Source organism: Debaryomyces hansenii (genome assembly GCF_000006445.2).
Source record: "Debaryomyces hansenii CBS767 chromosome E complete sequence".
Classification (NCBI taxonomy): Eukaryota; Fungi; Ascomycota; class Pichiomycetes; order Serinales; family Debaryomycetaceae; genus Debaryomyces; species Debaryomyces hansenii.
The window spans coordinates 1,936,065-1,954,340 of record NC_006047.2 but is presented as its reverse complement, the minus strand read 5'-3'; the positions used below and the strand labels follow the sequence as shown (position 1 = coordinate 1,954,340).

At 34.2% G+C, this 18,276-nt stretch overlaps 9 protein-coding genes across 9 annotated transcripts; 8 read left to right on the top strand and 1 right to left on the bottom strand. All coding sequences in view use genetic code 12, as the record gives it.

Annotated features, from left to right (window-relative positions):
• Window positions 1-150: 150 nt before the first annotated feature.
• Window positions 151-978, top strand: DEHA2E23892g (DEHA2E23892p; the record flags this gene model as incomplete). Its single annotated transcript, XM_460339.1, has 1 exon — window positions 151-978. One exon carries the CDS (start codon window positions 151-153, stop codon window positions 976-978), a length of 828 nt encoding a protein of 275 aa, XP_460339.2.
• A 68-nt stretch (window positions 979-1,046) lies between these two features.
• Window positions 1,047-2,087, bottom strand: DEHA2E23870g (DEHA2E23870p; the record flags this gene model as incomplete). The annotated part of the gene is made up of 1 exon (XM_460338.1): window positions 1,047-2,087. One exon carries the CDS (start codon window positions 2,085-2,087, stop codon window positions 1,047-1,049), a length of 1,041 nt encoding a protein of 346 aa, XP_460338.2.
• Window positions 2,088-2,217: 130 nt separating this feature from the next.
• DEHA2E23848g (DEHA2E23848p) lies at window positions 2,218-3,129 on the top strand (the record flags this gene model as incomplete). Its single annotated transcript, XM_460337.1, has 1 exon — window positions 2,218-3,129. One exon carries the CDS (start codon window positions 2,218-2,220, stop codon window positions 3,127-3,129), a length of 912 nt encoding a protein of 303 aa, XP_460337.2.
• A 1,051-nt stretch (window positions 3,130-4,180) lies between these two features.
• On the top strand, window positions 4,181-6,604 carry DEHA2E23826g (DEHA2E23826p; the record flags this gene model as incomplete). The annotated part of the gene is made up of 1 exon (XM_460336.1): window positions 4,181-6,604. The coding sequence occupies one exon, from the start codon at window positions 4,181-4,183 to the stop codon at window positions 6,602-6,604; it is 2,424 nt and encodes an 807-aa protein (XP_460336.2).
• A 196-nt stretch (window positions 6,605-6,800) lies between these two features.
• Window positions 6,801-7,655, top strand: DEHA2E23804g (DEHA2E23804p; the record flags this gene model as incomplete). Its single annotated transcript, XM_460335.1, has 1 exon — window positions 6,801-7,655. The coding sequence occupies one exon, from the start codon at window positions 6,801-6,803 to the stop codon at window positions 7,653-7,655; it is 855 nt and encodes a 284-aa protein (XP_460335.2).
• A 258-nt stretch (window positions 7,656-7,913) lies between these two features.
• On the top strand, window positions 7,914-9,068 carry DEHA2E23782g (DEHA2E23782p; the record flags this gene model as incomplete). The annotated part of the gene is made up of 1 exon (XM_460334.1): window positions 7,914-9,068. One exon carries the CDS (start codon window positions 7,914-7,916, stop codon window positions 9,066-9,068), a length of 1,155 nt encoding a protein of 384 aa, XP_460334.2.
• A 125-nt stretch (window positions 9,069-9,193) lies between these two features.
• Window positions 9,194-11,299, top strand: DEHA2E23760g (DEHA2E23760p; the record flags this gene model as incomplete). Its single annotated transcript, XM_460333.1, has 1 exon — window positions 9,194-11,299. The coding sequence occupies one exon, from the start codon at window positions 9,194-9,196 to the stop codon at window positions 11,297-11,299; it is 2,106 nt and encodes a 701-aa protein (XP_460333.2).
• Window positions 11,300-11,665: 366 nt separating this feature from the next.
• DEHA2E23738g (DEHA2E23738p) lies at window positions 11,666-16,390 on the top strand (the record flags this gene model as incomplete). The annotated part of the gene is made up of 1 exon (XM_002770491.1): window positions 11,666-16,390. The coding sequence occupies one exon, from the start codon at window positions 11,666-11,668 to the stop codon at window positions 16,388-16,390; it is 4,725 nt and encodes a 1,574-aa protein (XP_002770537.1).
• A 337-nt stretch (window positions 16,391-16,727) lies between these two features.
• Window positions 16,728-18,188, top strand: DEHA2E23716g (DEHA2E23716p; the record flags this gene model as incomplete). Its single annotated transcript, XM_460331.1, has 1 exon — window positions 16,728-18,188. One exon carries the CDS (start codon window positions 16,728-16,730, stop codon window positions 18,186-18,188), a length of 1,461 nt encoding a protein of 486 aa, XP_460331.1.
• Between the last annotated feature and the right edge of the window lie 88 nt (window positions 18,189-18,276).

The following is an 18,276-nucleotide window of genomic DNA, read 5'->3' as shown; positions in this document are numbered from 1 at the left end:
TTTGTTATCATTGTGTGGTTTACTTAGACATTTTCAAAATCATTATACTTCGAAAAATTTAGACTTTCACGTGATCCAAATTAAAAATATAAGCGATGAGATAAACGTAGTGGTTACTACTGATAGTGAAGATAATGATCAATAGTTGGAATGGAAAACGAAATTACTGCTTCAAAGGATGATATCGATATAAAAGCAAAAGGTAGAAGGCCCACAAAATCAAGAAGAACCGATAATGAACTTCAGCATGACATACTCAAATATAAAGAGCTCTTAGTGAGAGATCAAGGTTTGGAATTGGATATTCCACCTAAACGAACCAAAATGAACGAGAAAGAACATGAGGTAAAGACACATAATAATAAGCAAAGTTCAAGATCTTCTAGATACAGAAATAGAAGGGTTGCACTTGAAGATAATACTTTGAGAGAATCTTCAGCGTGTAGTTCTCAACCACCTCAAAATAAAACTAATGATGTTGTTAAAGGTTATCAAAAGTTGAAGCCAAAGTATTTCAACCAGCGGAGGAGAAGCCTTCCAAAATGCCAATCAACTTACAACCCGGATAAAATATCTCCACCTTCATTGACGGATATCAAAAGATTTACAAGTTTTGAGGACAAGATTCTTTTAAGTCATTCATATCAAGAGTTAATAAAGCTTCTTAAATCCGAAATAAATAGTAGCAACCCCAATCACAATGAAAATGAAGGCATCGATATACCATTGCTGTGGAACTTTTTACCCAAAAATATTGATATTGAGAAGAAGCGCTTCGATATAACAGATCAGTATTCCTTTGATTTTCAGCCTTTACACATATCATCTACTAATTTGTTTTGCAGCGAGGATATCGATGTGTTTTTCCAAAAACTTAATGATAATTCAAATTTCGACCAATTTAGTGAAGTTGATTTAGATTTTGATACCGAATCTTCAGTAAGGAAAGACTTGAAGAAAACTATCCCATTAGCATAAAAACCCTATATTATGAATCGAATAATACTTAATATTCAGCACAAACATAATAGACATATATAGCTGAATCATACATTACATAACCTATCAATTACTTTACATAGCATTGAGTCTTCTGGATTACTTAAGGTAGAATTATTGATTATCATCAACTTAGCGTTCTCGTGATAATCGTGTATTAAATTACGGGTGAATTCCAAAGACTTTGATTTATTTTTCATGAAATCGATGCAATCTTCAATGAGCTGGGGATTTGCTTTACGTTCTTCACTATCTTTTAGCTCATAAAGGATTCTATATATCGGGGAGTTAACAGAACCAGTTCTTAAACAATGCAAAATGGGTAAGGATAATTTTCCTTCGATTAAATCTTCTCCAGTGTATCCCTTCATATGAGAATAATTCGGATCCACTAAGTTTAAATAGTCATCTCTTATCTGATATATAATACCTAATAGGTTCGCCAATGGTATTACTGATGTCGATTTAAACGTAGGTGAAAAAACTTCCAATAATTTTACTGAAAGACGAAACAATCCACCCGTTTTATTCATTACCATTTTCAAGTATTCATCTATTTCTGGTAAATGGTTTTGAATGTAGTCTCCACTATCCCTCCAATAGATATCTAATCCTTGTCCATGATGCAAATTTAGCATTTCATCAACTAATATTTGCAGGATCTGATAGGTGAGACTTTTCACATCGACATCTCCATCGTGTATCTTATTATAATACATGGGTAGCTCATTCTGTGCTTTTTGTAAGGCAATGAAGTACATTAAATTCCCACAATTGATAGTTAGAGGTGTTCCATAGAGCGTGTGTGCAGTTGGCAAGCCTCTTCTGAAACTAGAATCATCTTCAATATCATCTATCAATAATGATGAATTATGAAATATTGATATTATTTCTCCTATTTTGTCTAATAGTTTATGGTCCTCAATTTGATAGTACAAGTCGTTAAAAGCATTTAGAAAGGTTGCACGAATATTATTATTGTTTGAAGGTATTCCTTCTAGATAATCGTAGGGTTCCGAGATGCATTTCGGAATCTCATCATTATGGCAGCCCTCGATTAATGAATTTATATCTATTTTAGAATCCATTACAATAGATACAGAACATAATTCTGTCTTATCAAGTTTTTGCCATTCAAAAAAAAACTTTTGAATCGCTCGTTTGAATATTTACATTTTATCTAACACGCTTTTATCAACATATATCACATTATAAGCGATGGATAGGATATTTCAGTGGGTATCGGGTATACCGCCTGTTACTAGGTATTGGTCCATAGCCATTCTTTCGACATCAATATTGACTACGTTACGAATTGTACTTGCTGTACAATTTGTGTTCATTGTTGACAAAGCATTCAGTTCCCAACCGTGGCGACTAATTACGTCGTTCTGTTATTTTGATGATCTACTGATTGAGTTGATAATAAATATATGGTTCATCATCCGTTCTTCTCGATATTTAGAGGAAGGGTTTAGCACAAAAATTGCATTATTTCCTCCCAATACAATAAATACACTAAACACTGACCAACGAAATTTCTTGAAGAGGATCATTGATAGAAATAAGTCGATTGATTATTTATATTTTGTATTGTTGATCTGTGGCTCTATTGTTGCTGCTGTTACATATGGCTCTAACAATTTTGATTTTAAAATTCACAGGTTGGGCTCACTCTTGGACGATATATTATTATATATCTGGTGTCGGAGCAATCCTAATTTAGACGTGAATATGTTCGGGTTCTTCACTATACAAACAGCATATTTACCGTGGTGTTATACAATGTTAAACTGGGTTTTGCTGAAGGATTTTCTAACCGATTTTTTGGCTTTAATGTCTGGTAATTTAAGACTTATAGCATCGGTGTTTACGAAGCCTTTTGTATGGAGGGTTGTTATTTGCTATTCGTTGGGTCATTTCTGGTGGTTTTCGAGAGACTTTTTATTATGCCAATTTTATTACGACTTCAACGATGAGAGAAGGCAAATCAGATCAGAAACACCAAAAAGAATAGAACAAGAATCTAGAATTTCTTCTTATCATAATATTCCAAGACGCATACTTACATTAATTTTATTACCCCCATGGTATTGGGTTATTTTGAAAAAAATGCGGGAAAGACCTTAGTTACGATACGTTAGTATAATAATAGTGTCCTAGATTAAACAGGCTGAAAAGTAAATATAGAAATTATTAACCCTATAATAGAATTAATATAAGCTGAATCAATTATGTTTTGACTTCATATAGTATATATTCAATCGAAATTATATCTGATAATCATTAATTAAATTGATAATTTGTATAGTGTTTTGCACTGAAAAATTGTTGCAGATTTACGAGACCACTACTCGTAAATATTTTACGATTGTTATAAAGCAGTTAACTATGATTGAACATCAATATTATAGATTATTCTCACAAAATTAAAAAGAAATATTCCCATATCAATAGACTACTAGACTACATCAAGTATTAATATCACTAGTAACCTGTTTTTGTACAACAAATGGTGCCCTAGAGATGGCTGTGTATGGACCGATCATAACGCTGTACCCATCTCTACGTGTCATTTTTAAGCGAGAAAAGTAGGTGCACCAACAAATATCCCCTTTAATATTATAGTATCATGGAGAAAATTATAGTCTATTGTTTACAATAACCAATTGAAGTAGGTCGCTACAGGAAATCTCCAAATATTAACACATAATAACGTGAATAAAAATAGTTCATATTTCAAGCACTTCTACATCTATTCATAAACTTGAAATCATTTTTGTACTGTGTATTTATACCAGGTTGTATGATATGAGGTAATTTTACGTACTTTGGAAACTAGAACCTGTTAAAAGCAACATACAGTTTCAGGTTTGAAACTAGAATTTGTCTCAGGATGTAGAATAAAGTTTAAAACTAAAGCCTGTCGGAAGACAAGAGTATGTTAATATTGATATGGTAACCATATGCAATAACCAGACAAGCGTACATTGTATAATCAATCTAGCCTTACTAAGAAACATGGTTAAAGTAGTTAGAAGTTATGATAAAACGCTGAGTGCATATAGGCATTAGCGGCTTGTAAGGGATAAATTTCTGATCCTAAAAAAAAGATTAGTACAAATGGATCTGTATTTCACGAAAGTCTTAATATCTAATTCTGTTTCATACTATAGAAGTTATGTCCTGGCGTAAGCTTCTACTGATACTAGAAGAAGAAGTCTGTGGTAATTCTGTCCACATGAATGAGCAGATAAGCCAGTTGGTGCAATCATTCATCAAATACTTGAAGGAACCAAGATACCAGTCGCCGCTTACTTTACCAGAACTAGCGCTGTTATTTTCTAATTTCTATAAGGACTTGAATTCATTGGTTATAAACTTATATACACAGTCAAACAGCGTAAAGAAACAACTTATATCAAGTTCGGAGTATTTTAGGACCCACGCCGATGATTTTGACTATTTATTAGCAATCGCTAATTACTCTACGTCATCAGTGAAGTTATTAAAGAGAACGGATCTGGATGCTGTTTTGCAGTTGAGAGTATTTAATTATTATAAATTTATCACGATAGTGGAAGCGATCGAGAAGGCACAAGCAGAGCTATTTAATTCAAATAATACACTAGATGAAGGCATCTCGTTACTTGAAAAGATATTTAAATTTGATCAACGTGATATCATACTTCAGGAATTTCTTAATGAAAAATTGGATGCCTTGAAGAAGTTAAAGTTACCATTTTCCTGCTTTATCGAGAATGATACAACTAATAAATTGACTGCATTTTTTTCATCAATTTCCGAGGCTGGTAATGAAAACAGTACGTTGGAGAAAATCAAACAAACATTTGTTGTATTAATTGAAAGCATTACTCCATATTCGAAACTAAAAGCAGTGGTAGAAATTCAAAAGTCTTTAATCATACTATTATCAGAAGCATATGATAGTGACCCCAGCAACGTTAATAATGATGATATAATTCCCTCGTTGATTTACATAATCATATATCATGTACCTTTCAATTCGAGTGATTTATATTTGAATTTCACTTTCATAAAAAATTTTGTTAATCTTATTGATCCATATAACGTTGACATAAATTCATTTACATTGAATTCTTTCCCAGCGTCATATACACCTACTGATAGGTTGAACAGATCGTTGAATGGTAAGAAAACGTTCAAGAAAAATAACTTATTTGAATATTTAAATTTAAAAGAAGAAGACGACACGGAACTAGAAACGTCTAGCAATATTGACTTTTTCAAAAATGACAAGGATTTAGTTCATTATATTCAAGCGAAATATTTAAATAACGGAGAACTTAAATTTTATTTAACTAATTTTGAAGCCGTTTTATTCTTTTTACTGAGTGTCACAATTCAAGAATTGGTTCCAGAAGGAACAACAGAAAATCAACTATTAAAATGCTCCCTACATAAATTAGTAGATCAGGAATTATTAAGTCATTTCAAATTCCCAGATGGTAAGGCGATAGATGAATTTAAAAACCAAGAAGATATTTCGCCACAGGTATCTTCTAGATCTCGTTCTAGCTCACTATTAAACACAATTAGCCATAAATTAAACGATGTTGCATTATCAGTTAATAGATCAAGGTCCAATTCGTCCATAATGAACAGCTTGAAATCTTCATCATTATCATTGAATAAGGAAAGTTTTCCTTCATTTGCAGGCAATCATGAAACCGAAACAACGCATACTTCTCCCACAAATTCTAATGAAAGTAATACTGTCGATACCAATCATATACCTTCGCTGATGATGAAGAATATTCTAGGTAGATTCAGTCTGGTTCTGGTTCCACAGTTCAGGCCAAGCATAGAAGAGCAAATAACAACAACTGAAGCGGATAATACTGATACTAAGACTGAGGAAAGAGATAAAAGATCAAGCTCGTTAATGAGCAAAATGTCACTGGATCACTTGAGAACCAGATCATCATCAATTGAGAAGCTAGATCAAGATCAAAATGGAATCAGAGAGCATCAGAAAAAGAGTTCTATCACTTCCAAGCTTACCAATGGCGTATCTGATTTTATGACCAAATTCAATAGTACTACAAATGGTTCCAATGGCACAATTTCTACGTTGCATGCAAATCCAACTAAGAATGCTTCTAATTTATCAATACATTCGTTTGTTGAGGGTCTGAATAATTACACAGATAGCAATATTACTATAAATGAAGATTTAAGTACACCCAATGGTAGTTCTGCAACAATTCAAAGAAGACCAGATTATAGAAATCGAACAACCAGCTTACAGGTAATGGATAAGTGGTTTAATAATATATCAGCGAACAACAATAGTAACCCTGAAAGCCAAGAGAATACCGTAGGTTCGACAACTGGTGATAATTTAGAAGAAGAGAGTGTAACCCAAATAAAGAATTTAACGAAGTATACGAATAAAGATTTTGAATCTCTTACTATGAAAGATTTGAAGGACTTGAAGGCTTGTTATGACATATTATGTAATGACCTTGTTTCAAAGTCTAACATTAAGTCTGACAAGACTGACAAAGATGAACCGATTGATACCACAGACAGAATTAGCTCCTCTGAAACAAGCATTTAAAAGTCAGTTAATAGTAAATAAAATATATAAGTATTATCGAGTCATGTATATAATAGAAAGTTCGAGATAAATAAATTTACCGGCCATTTACAAAATATTAAAAAGATAAGTAGAATAATGAAAAGAGAACTAGTATTGTAAACACATGAAAAAATTCACAAGTATATGAAGCCGTTATTAAACCAGGGAACGACAAATGCAAAAAAAACATTCAAGATCTTATGAGGAGGATAATGAAGATTCATATGATCTTGCAAAAAATGGTAAGCGGATAAAACTTGATAATCTATTACAGGAATTATCATTAGATGACGATGACATCGATGTTAAATCAAAAAAGGCTACCCACTCATTTATAGAATCCAAAGTATCGAAACTGTCGCAACAAACTGATTATGTGGTGAACCCATCTATAAATTTGAAATCTTATTCCGTGTTTAAGAAATCTTCATCCCCACAACCCACTATCAATTCTCCAAATATTAACTCCTATGTTATGGAAAAGCTAGTTCAGCATTTTCATACGCTTTACAATTCCAAGTCAGCTTTGATACAGTGGTACAAGCCACATTTGATCTTAAGTTACCACTTTGAAAATTGGGTAATAAGACTATTCAACAGATTTATCCGGAAGTATAATAAAAGGTCGAATGGAATTCCAATAAAAAAGTTTAAATTTTATTCTAAGATCATGAATTTAATAAATCTGAAAGAGATTAGTTTCACATATAATGACTTATTACTCATTTTGGAACAAGAGAATAAATTAGAGGAATTGAAACTAAATAGAAAAAGAAAAATTAGGGACTATAACAAAGAAAAGGATAGTGATACGGATGAAAAGGATGATAAAACTTTTGAGAATATAAAATATAATTATTGGGATACATTACGGGGGGTGAATAAAGATTTTGAAATGATAGACGAGTTATCCAAAGATAATTCTGATACAGATAGTCCAAAGGTCTATGAGGTTGTAGAGCCTACGCAGAGCTATCAGAATCTGGAAGATTCAGATATTGACATGGAAACAGATGCAACCTTTAACTAAGAGTAATTTTTTCTTTAATGCATAGTTCATATAGTTATATAAGTCCACAATTCAAAAAGACAAGAAAATATGATTTGATAGTATCATATATAGATACGAAGTATGATATATAGTTAATGAAAAATGCATTAGTATATGATGCATGTATAAGAACCACAGTTATCTTTCGCGTTCTGATAAAGAAATAAGAATTGCTTTGTTTAACGATTTAATTTTTTACGATAAGGTATAGTATTAACGTTACGAAGTAAGGGAAATATGCTTAATATTTCAGAATTACCACATGAAATTATAGTTGAAATCTTTTTTATGTTGACTCCATTGGAGACTCAGTCATTGATTAGCAAACTTCATCAAATACTTGATAACCTTCCACCTAATTTGGATACTGCAGCAAATAATGTAAAACTATTGATCCGTTTTGCATTTCAAAGACTCTATAGTGGTAAATTATTGGTAACTTCTGATTATTGTTGTAAGAAGGGACTCGAAACGGTGCCTGATGCTGTTCTATCGCTCCGCAATTTTGAAGAGAAGTTTCTTGAAAGTAAGGAGAACGAAATAGAGAACACACTTTTCAAGGAAACACGACCACAGATTCTAAAATTTAGATTCATTCGAGATGTCAATGATTATAGTAATTTTGTTGATGACTTGTATTCGTTAAATTCTATCTTTGATAACTTGAATGACAGAAATGAAATTACGAAGTATATTGGTGTTGCATGCCAATTAGAACTATATATTGATGGATACACAATAGGTGTCGAATCACCAACAGCTATATTGATAGCAGTATTGAAAACTTTGATAAGCCTAGCAAATCCAGATACAGCGTTGAAAAATTCGTTAAGCAGCAAATTCAAGAGTATTACAATCAAGTCTACGGATATTGGAGATTACTATGTTTCTCGGTGGAGCCAATTACTAGGATGCTTTACGAATGTCACTTACTTGAACCTATCCGATAACATAATAAAACTGGATTCTAATCCCAGGAATGAAGGAGAGCTGGATATCAAGGTTGATTTATTGGCAAACGATTTTGTATGGCCTCCTGCCTTGAAAGAGTTGAATTTAGACAACAACTTGTTGACCTATATTTCAAAAAAGTTTATGCTCAAATTACCTTCAAATACATTAGAAAAGTTGCTGATATGTTCGAATAAGTTTACAACTTTGGGCCAGACTGATTTCGAATCTTTTAACTTTACCGAAGTATTGCCTCAGTTAACTTCTTTGAAATTGAATTACAATAATACCCTAATGCTTGTAAATGAACGTATGTTCTACAAAATTTCTCTGACAGGCAAATTTAGGTCGCTAGAATTACGGGGATGTAATATCGATGAACATAACATGCTACTGTTGAAGGCAGTTTCCATAAGAGAGAATTTTAGTTTGTTAAGTTAGCTTATAGATAGCAGCATTATGTCAACCTGTATATAACTCGTTCAAAGAAATGTTAACCCGATCGCATGTACTAAATGAACTCCATTAATTTTCTTACCCTATAGACAATCGTACTTTGGACGAACATGATTGGGTCAACTCAACTCATGATACCTCGATTAACTTCAAGGCTAAACAATGATATAGCGAGGAGAAGTCTTTCTTCGAGAATAAGTTTTATTAATTTTTCACACAATTTTCATGTACATAGGGTGGAAAATAATAGATCACAAACAATACATTTCAATGCTAATAGGCTACATTGGAACTTTCAGAGGCGTAACTCGACGTCTTCTACAACTACTAACGTCCAAATGTCAGAAGTTCTGACTCGTGATGTCAAAACAAGTACATTAAGAAAGGATATAAGCAAGTTATTTCGATTAGCAAAGCCTGAAGTTAAGATAATAATTGCAGCATTGGTATGCCTTATTTTGACTTCGGCAGTTAGTATGTCGTTACCGTTGTTTATTGGGAAGATTATCGATACAGCTAAATCTCCGGATTCCAGAATGACTGATGCGGACTCCGAAAAAGGCGATAATAATGATGACGATGATGATAAAAAGATTTTTGGTTTAGAACCATTTGAATTCTATGGAGCTCTTGGTGTGTTCTTTTCTATAGGAGCAGTGGCCAATTTCGGACGTACCTATTTATTACGGTCAGCGGGTGAAAGATTGGTTGCAAGGTTAAGGTCACGTCTATTTCTGAAAATTTTATCACAAGATTCATACTTTTTTGAGGGTGGACCTAGTGATAAGGGAATGAAAACAGGCGATTTGATATCAAGATTGTCGAACGATACGCAAATAATTTCCAAAACTTTGAGTGGCAATATATCAGACGGGGCAAGATCGTTGATAAGTGGTTGCGTTGGGCTCTCAATGATGTGCGTTGTACTGTGGAAACTTACACTTTGTATGAGTTCAATATTTCCCCCTTTAATTATAATGTCGGTAGTTTATGGTAGACGAATTAAACTGTTGTCTCGTACAATTCAAGAAAATCTAGGTGATATGACGAAAGTTACAGAGGAAAAATTGAATGGATTGAAGACAATACAAAGTTTTGCTCAGCAACGAATGATTGTTCATGGTTACAATCAAGAAATTAAAAATATATTTAGTTCATCGATGCGTGAAGGAAAATTGAGCGGTATTTACTACGGTATCAATGGATTCTTGGGCAATATGACATTAATCGGACTACTTGTAATTGGAACCAAATTAATTGGTAATGGTGAAATAACAGTAGGTGATTTATCGAGCTTTATGATGTATGCCGTTTATACCGGTAGTTCAGTTTTCGGACTTGGTAATTTTTATTCAGAGTTAATGAAAGGGGTTGGGGCTGCAGAAAGAGTATTTGAATTGATAGAACTGAAGCCAAAGATTACTACAACCTTAGGTAAAAAAGTAGACGATTTGCACGGTGACATAGAATTTCGTAATGTGAAATTCAGCTATCCTTCAAGACCAGACTCACCTATATTTGGTGGATCAGAATTAAACTTAACAATCACCAAAGGTGAGCATGTTTGTTTCGTCGGGCCATCTGGTAGCGGGAAATCAAGTATATCTCAATTACTATTGAGGTTCTATGATCCAACTGAAGGTACAATTACGGTGAATAACCATAATATCAAAGATCTCAATTTGAATTTCTACAGATCTCAAGTTGGATACGTTCAACAAGAGCCATTGCTATTCAGTGGAACCATACGAGATAATATAGTATTTGGTAGAATGGATAGTAACGAAGACGAAATAAAAGAGGCTTCAATTCTAAGCAATGCCTATAAATTTATTGAGGAATTCCCAGATAAGTTTGATACAGTCATTGGGCCTTCAACCAGTGGTGCTGCTCAATTAAGTGGAGGCCAGAAACAAAGAGTATCTTTAGCAAGAACATTAATAAAGAAGCCTGACATTTTAATTCTTGACGAAGCTACGTCTGCATTGGACTCTCAGCTGGAAGAGATAGTCATGAAGAATTTAAAAAGACTATCAAAAGATATGCATGTGACTATTATACTGATTGCGCATAGACTATCGACTATTAGGAACAGTGAAAGAATAATAGTAGTTAACTATCGAGGTGAAATAGTAGAGGATGGTAAATTCAATGAATTATACTATAATTCTAATAGTGAATTGAACAAGTTATTGAAAGCCCATGAATTGCAATAAGCTGATAATATTTCGCCATTCGCAATAAAGCAACGCGCATAATTAGATAGTAGATTAATAAGTAGAACTATGTATGGATATACTTGGCACGAATAAGTCAATCGTATAAGCAAACCCCTTCGTAAATATAGGATAGTAGTAAAGGAAAAATCACAGGAAAAAATATATATATCGAATAAAACTTGGCGGGTCCATTCTATTATTCTTTGTGATCAGTTTTTTCTATAATTTAAGCTCGGATAAAATAAAACTTATCTAAAACAATGATAAGTTTCACAACAATTTCATTTATTGATTTTTTAAATTGAGCTAGGTGGATATCAATGTTACGTTCAATTCAGAATAATATTTCAGGTAAAATAAGAAATGCTACCAAAAGAAGACAAAGTAAATTCGAATCATTTTAAAGGAGTTAATGATGCTCACAAAACATCGTTGTATAAGCGTCTTTCATCATCAGTCATTCCTCCACTCACTTTTCTAAATCAGAATCCGGCATCTCCTAATAATGAAGAAGTACCGGGCAATAATGAAGCCAATAAAGATGAGAAGACATTTAGTGATGATGAGGATATCGCTCATCCCATCGGAAGTGTGGGGTCTCTGAATAACTTTTTAAGTTTCCTATATGCTGGTATGGGCAAATTGAGTGATCTAAAAGGAAACGATGCAAGTAATGCCAATGAAGCAAAAGACCTGAAACTTAATGATAATTTAAGGCTGTCCAGAAATGAACAAGCTAATGAGCCAGAATATCGGAGAGAGTATAAACTAGACTATGACATTGACGAGAGTGAAGAGGATGATATTGAGAGTACTAGAGACGAGAACACTTTAAAGCCGAAGACCGAAGACACAAGTGTACATTCTAAATTAGATCCTGAAGAACGCTTGGAAAACGTGGTTAATATGCTATTTGATGATCATGACGAATCAACAACTGCTTTGGCATCAGACCCTTCTAAGGGCACTGTATTTCAACAATCAGTTTTGAAAAACTTTGATCCCTTTCGTATTCAACAAACTGAATTATTGAAACTAAAAGACATTACATTATCCACAGAAGAAGATGAATCTGAAGAACAAAAACTTAAGAAGAAATTCTTCCGGTTGAAAGTAGCGGATAAGTTGAAACGAGTATTCGAATTAAATGATGATGACTATTTTTATGGTAATTATAATGTATGGCTCGTTAGAGATGTTTTGTTACAAGGTCACATATACTTGACTAAGGAAAGCATTCTTTTTTTCACATTTCTTCCTAAGAGACATAATACGATAAGTGCATCAAAAGGTACTACAGGTGGATTCCAACATCACGATGACTCCCATGATGTGATTCAGTCTGGATCATTGGGTATGAAAACAGCACTATATGGGGATACTGTTTTCAGTACCCCACTAACTCATAGGTTTTGGGTCATCTTGAGAAATGAAACTATAACTGTGTATCATTCCCCAACAGATTTATATTTTCCGATTACTCTTATTGACTTAAAGTCATGCGTTCGTGCAGAAGTTATTGAAAAAGGAAGGAATGATAATGCGTCGCCCAGACCTGACTTACATCGTAATGATTCACAGGAAGTCTCTTCAGGTGATGAAGAAGTTGAATTTTCCAATATGTTGAATTCTAATTATCAGTTGGAGGATAATTCCGAAAATGTAAGTGGTGGTTACTGGTTTAAAGTGGTGACGAAAAAGAAGACTCATAAGTTCCATTCGGATAGTTTGTACTCAGCCAGACAATGGGTTAATAATATAGTTAAGGTTGTATTTCAATTGCATAACTCAAATGCAAACAACGAAGTTATCATGAAGATCCCTATAAATGATGTTCTTAGCTTCGATCTTAATGAAGTTTTTGGAGCGTCTGAGAAAAATTCAGACTCGAATGGGGGTGAAGAAAAGCCAAAAGTATTGAATGTGAAATATCTAGAGAATGGCTCTAAAGGAAGGTACGCGCTACTGGCAAGCAGAATGAAAAAAGAGTTAAAGAATAAAACAAAGAAGAAAATGAAGAAAAACTCTGGCAATGAACCTGATGAATTACTATCAGAAAATACTTATTTCCTTCTATTTAAAGACGGTGATGAAGTATTTAGCACGCTTAATGAAATTGTGAATGAAAATCATCATAGTTCAAATATCTTCCGAAATAGGCATAACAGTATAAGCAAAAAATACACCAGTGAAAAGGGATCCAATTGGAATAGGCCTTTCACTCACAAGGATGAGGAAATTCATATACCGAGAGCTATCTCCACGCTTACAACCGATCATTTTCAGAATAGTATTATAGATCAAATTGAAGAGGCGAGCCATAGGAATACTCATACACAAAATACAGACTTGGCATCACCTAGATCTGAATGTGGATTGACGCATTCAGTATCAACCCTGCCACAGTCGAAGATAAGGAAATTCGGCAAAACATTAATTACCCCCTCGAAAATATTTTCGAACAAAAGTAGAACAGAATCAGAGAAATCAACACCAGATCGCTCTCAGACTACTTCTCCGGTTCAAGGAATTAATTTATCATTATCAGGTTTGAAAGATTTGAATATGGCTTTCGAGGCTTCGCAAAAAAATTACGAAGTTAGTTGTACTAGATATAGTCATACAGAGGAGAATAGCACCAATAGCCCATCGAATTTTCAAAATAATACGCTATCTAAAGCAGATGCATTATCACCCCAAATAAAGTCACCTCAACCGCTTGAAGCAGGCCCTTTGAATCTTACTGACCCTTCCGAATATGAAGATAATAAAAAGAAGAACAGTACATTGTCATCGATCGGCAAAAGTATTAAGGCTATGTCATCAATAAGGAGTAAGTTGGCTGCTGTTAATCATTATGAACAGCTTGATGAAAACGATACTTACTTCATACGAGATGTTTCAGCAAGGGAGGTAGACACAAGACATTTTCAAGAGCGATTTTCATTTAATAACAAAAAGCAGTTGATAGCTTCCTATCATTGTCATATTATAAGAGCAGTTCCTGTGTTTGGTAAGGTATATTTAGGTGATAGTGAAATATGCTTTAGAAGTATGTTACCTGGGGTTTCAACAAGAATGATTTTGCCATTAATTGATGTCGATACATGCTCTAAGGAGAAAGGATCAAATATAGCTTATTCTGGTTTGGTGCTTGTTATTCGTGGATATGATGAGCTATTTATGGAATTTAGTGTTCAGAGTGCTAGAGATGATTGTTTAGCTATGATATTACGACAATTGGAAAAAAACCGTGAATCTGGAAACGAATCATCGGACGACAATAAAAGTGCTCAACATGGCAAGTCTGGATGTTTCCAAAAGACCCCTTCTTCCGCGGAAACTACCAAGTCTTCAAATGAAATCAAATTAGCGCAATGGAGAATTGAAAATGCAAGGTTAAAGTTATTTGAAGACAAAATTAATGCTGCAGCTGGTCTACATGTGCCAATTGTTTTAGAAGATTCTCCATTCTATAAGACGGAAATACGGCCTTCTACTTCCTTTAATTTTACATTATTAACTATTGGATCACGAGGAGACGTACAACCTTACATAGCATTAGGCAAAGGGCTATTGAATGAGGGTCATAATGTAACAATTGCCACACACTCTGACTTCGAAGAATGGATTGTAGGACATGGCATTAAATTTAAAACAATTGCAGGAAATCCAGTTGAATTGATGTCATTGATGGTAACCCACGGGTCAATGTCTCTCTCGTTTCTTAAAGAAGCAAGCTCCAAATTCAGAGGTTGGATTCAGGAATTATTAGACACTAGTTGGAAGGCTTGTCAAGGGAGCGATATTTTGATTGAAAGCCCATCAGCCATGGTGGGTGCGCATATTGCAGAAGCATTAGGTATTCCTTACATAAGGGCGTTTACAATGCCATGGACTAGGACCAGGGCATACCCACATGCGTTTATTGTACCCGATAAAAAGAAGGGTGGCTCGTATAATTATATTACACATTTAATGTTCGAGACAGTTCTTTGGAAGGGAATCAGTAGTCAGGTCAATAAATGGCGTAGAGAACTGTTGGGATTACCAAGAACCAATTTGTACAGACTTGCACAATATGACATACCGTTTTTATACAACATCTCACCTACAATATTCCCACCTTCTGTTGATTTTCCAGATTGGGTCAAAGTTACTGGCTACTGGTTTCTAGACGAAGGAGCGGCTGATGATTTTGAACCTCTGAAAGAATTGGTTGAGTTTATGAATAAGGCAAGAGCAGACGATAAGAAGGTTGTTTACATTGGGTTTGGTTCTATCGTGGTGGAAGATGCCAAGAGCCTTACAAAGGCAATAGTCGAAGCTGTTCTCAATGCAGATGTTCGCTGTATCTTGAACAAAGGTTGGTCGGACAGAAACTCTAGCCCCGCAAAGGACAATGCGGAGCCAGAAGTTGAACTACCAGAGGAAATTTACAATTCAGGATCTATTCCACACGATTGGTTATTTCCAAAGATAGACGCGGCTGTTCATCATGGTGGATCTGGTACAACTGGTGCTACAATGAGAGCTGGTATTCCCACTATAATCAAACCATTTTTTGGGGATCAATTCTTCTATTCTTCAAGGATCGAAGATATTGGCGCTGGAATTGGGTTAAAGAAGTTAAATGCTCGTTCATTGTGCACTGCATTGAAAACTGCAACATCGGATGCAAAAATGATTACAAAGGCAAAGAAAATTAGCGAAAGATTGAAACAAGAGAATGGTGTTTTGAATGCAATTGAAGCCATATATTATGAACTAGAATATGCAAGAAGTTTAATACTTGCTAAACAACATGAAAATACCAAGCATGACCTCAAGTCCGGTACCCAAACACCTGTTGTTAATGAAACAAATGAATATTTCGATAGTGACACATATGACGCAGACCACGATTCAGATAAGGAATCAGACCACGATCAGACATATGAACAGGATAATCATAGTGATTATGATGTTGCTAATGACGACAACATGACCGAAATTGTAGAACCTAGTCTTGAGGATGGCAATGATACTGTAAGAATCGCACCTGATAGTGGAAATGATAACACTACCGTTACAGATGCTAACAAATAAGTCGTAATATAAATGAAGCGTAATACAACAATTCACTTCATATGCCTAAGATGCGTCAATAGTTTAGTGTAGTAAATATAAGGTCTTGATTAGTATTTGTTTCTGCCATGTAATAGTAATCTTCGTCCTATCACGTGAAAATTGACAAGGCAAAAATTTTTGAGTCATATTCATAGAAGTTCCCATAGAGTGAAAGACACCACAGTTTAATTATTGTAATAATAATCGGTTGTAATTGAAGTATAGAATTCACATGTTCACAGCTTGCAAACATTTAGTATTGTATTGATAGGTAATAATTCGAGATAAATAGTTTCAAATCCAATAAAAGAAGGCCATGACTTTACTATCTCCAAACCCAACTTATAAAGATATTACCGAAGAACAAAAGGCCAATAATTCATATGCTACTTTTGTTCCAGGTCAAACAATTGTTGAAATTCCTTCATACACATTAGAGTGTGGCGAAGTTTTGAATAACTTTCCAGTGGCATATAAAACATGGGGTAGATTGAATAAAGATAGAGATAACGTTTTTATTATTTGTCATGCCTTAACTGGATCTTCTGATGTTCAAGATTGGTGGGGACCTTTATTAGGTACAGATAAAACGTTTGATCCTTCCAGATTTTTCATAATTTGCATCAATTTCTTGGGATCACCCTATGGATCTTGCTCGCCAGTAAGCATAGATAAATCTACCGGGAAGCCATACGGTCCATTATTTCCATTAGTGACTGTTAAGGATGATATAAGTATTCAAAAGTTGATATTAGATTCATTAGGTGTAGAAGGCATCGCATGTGTTATAGGTGGCTCTATGGGAGGAATGATTGCTTTGGAATACGCCGCTACCTACAATGATTCACCATATGTTAAATCTGTAATTTCTCTAGCAACATCTGCTAGGGCATCTGCCTGGTGTATTTCGTGGAATGAAACACAGAGACAATGCATTTTCAGTGATCCAAATTATGACGATGGGTATTATTATGAAAACAAAAATGGCATTAAACCAGATTCGGGACTAAGTGCAGCTAGAATGGCAGCATTGTTAACATATAGATCAAGAAATTCGTTCGAGACAAGGTTTGGAAGGAATTTGCCGTCCGTTAAAGCTAATATTGAACCGAAAGAAATTTCTGAAGAAGAACGTAAAAAGCAAGAACAAGAACAAGGAATTAGATACCCTAAAAATAAGGATGAAGAAAACTGGCTCTTGCATAATGAAGGATCCAGATCTAGGTCATCTGTGAATAGAAGTTCATCATCATTAAGTGTGTCTTCATCCGTTAAGCCACAAACTTATTTTACCGCTCAATCTTATTTAAGATATCAAGGTAATAAATTTGTTAACCGTTTTGATGCAAATTGTTATATTTCAATTACAAGAAAATTAGATACCCATGATATAACTAGGAACAGGGTTGATTCAGAGCAAGTTTTGGAAGATCCTTTACCAGATTTTCTTTCAAATTTGAAACAACCACACTTAGTTATTGGTATCCAATCTGACGGGCTATTTACATATGGAGAACAACAGTTATTAGGGCAATGCATTCCGAATTGTGTTCTCAAGAAGATAAATTCGCCCGAAGGTCACGATGCATTTCTATTAGAATTTGAAATCATTGATAAATACTGCAAAGAGTTTTTACATAGTAAGCTCCCTGAATTTTTCAGCCCAGAGTCAAATAAGGTAGAACTCTTTGAAGATTGGAACAAGTATGTAGCTAGTTCCGATAATGGTGGTAATTCGGTTTTCGGTGAAGCTGAAACGAATATTACTAATTGGTAATATTGAACTTTGTAAATGTTAATATAGATTCTTTACTATTGTAATGTTCTGTAAGCATTAAAAGCCATATATCTATAAACTCAACTCA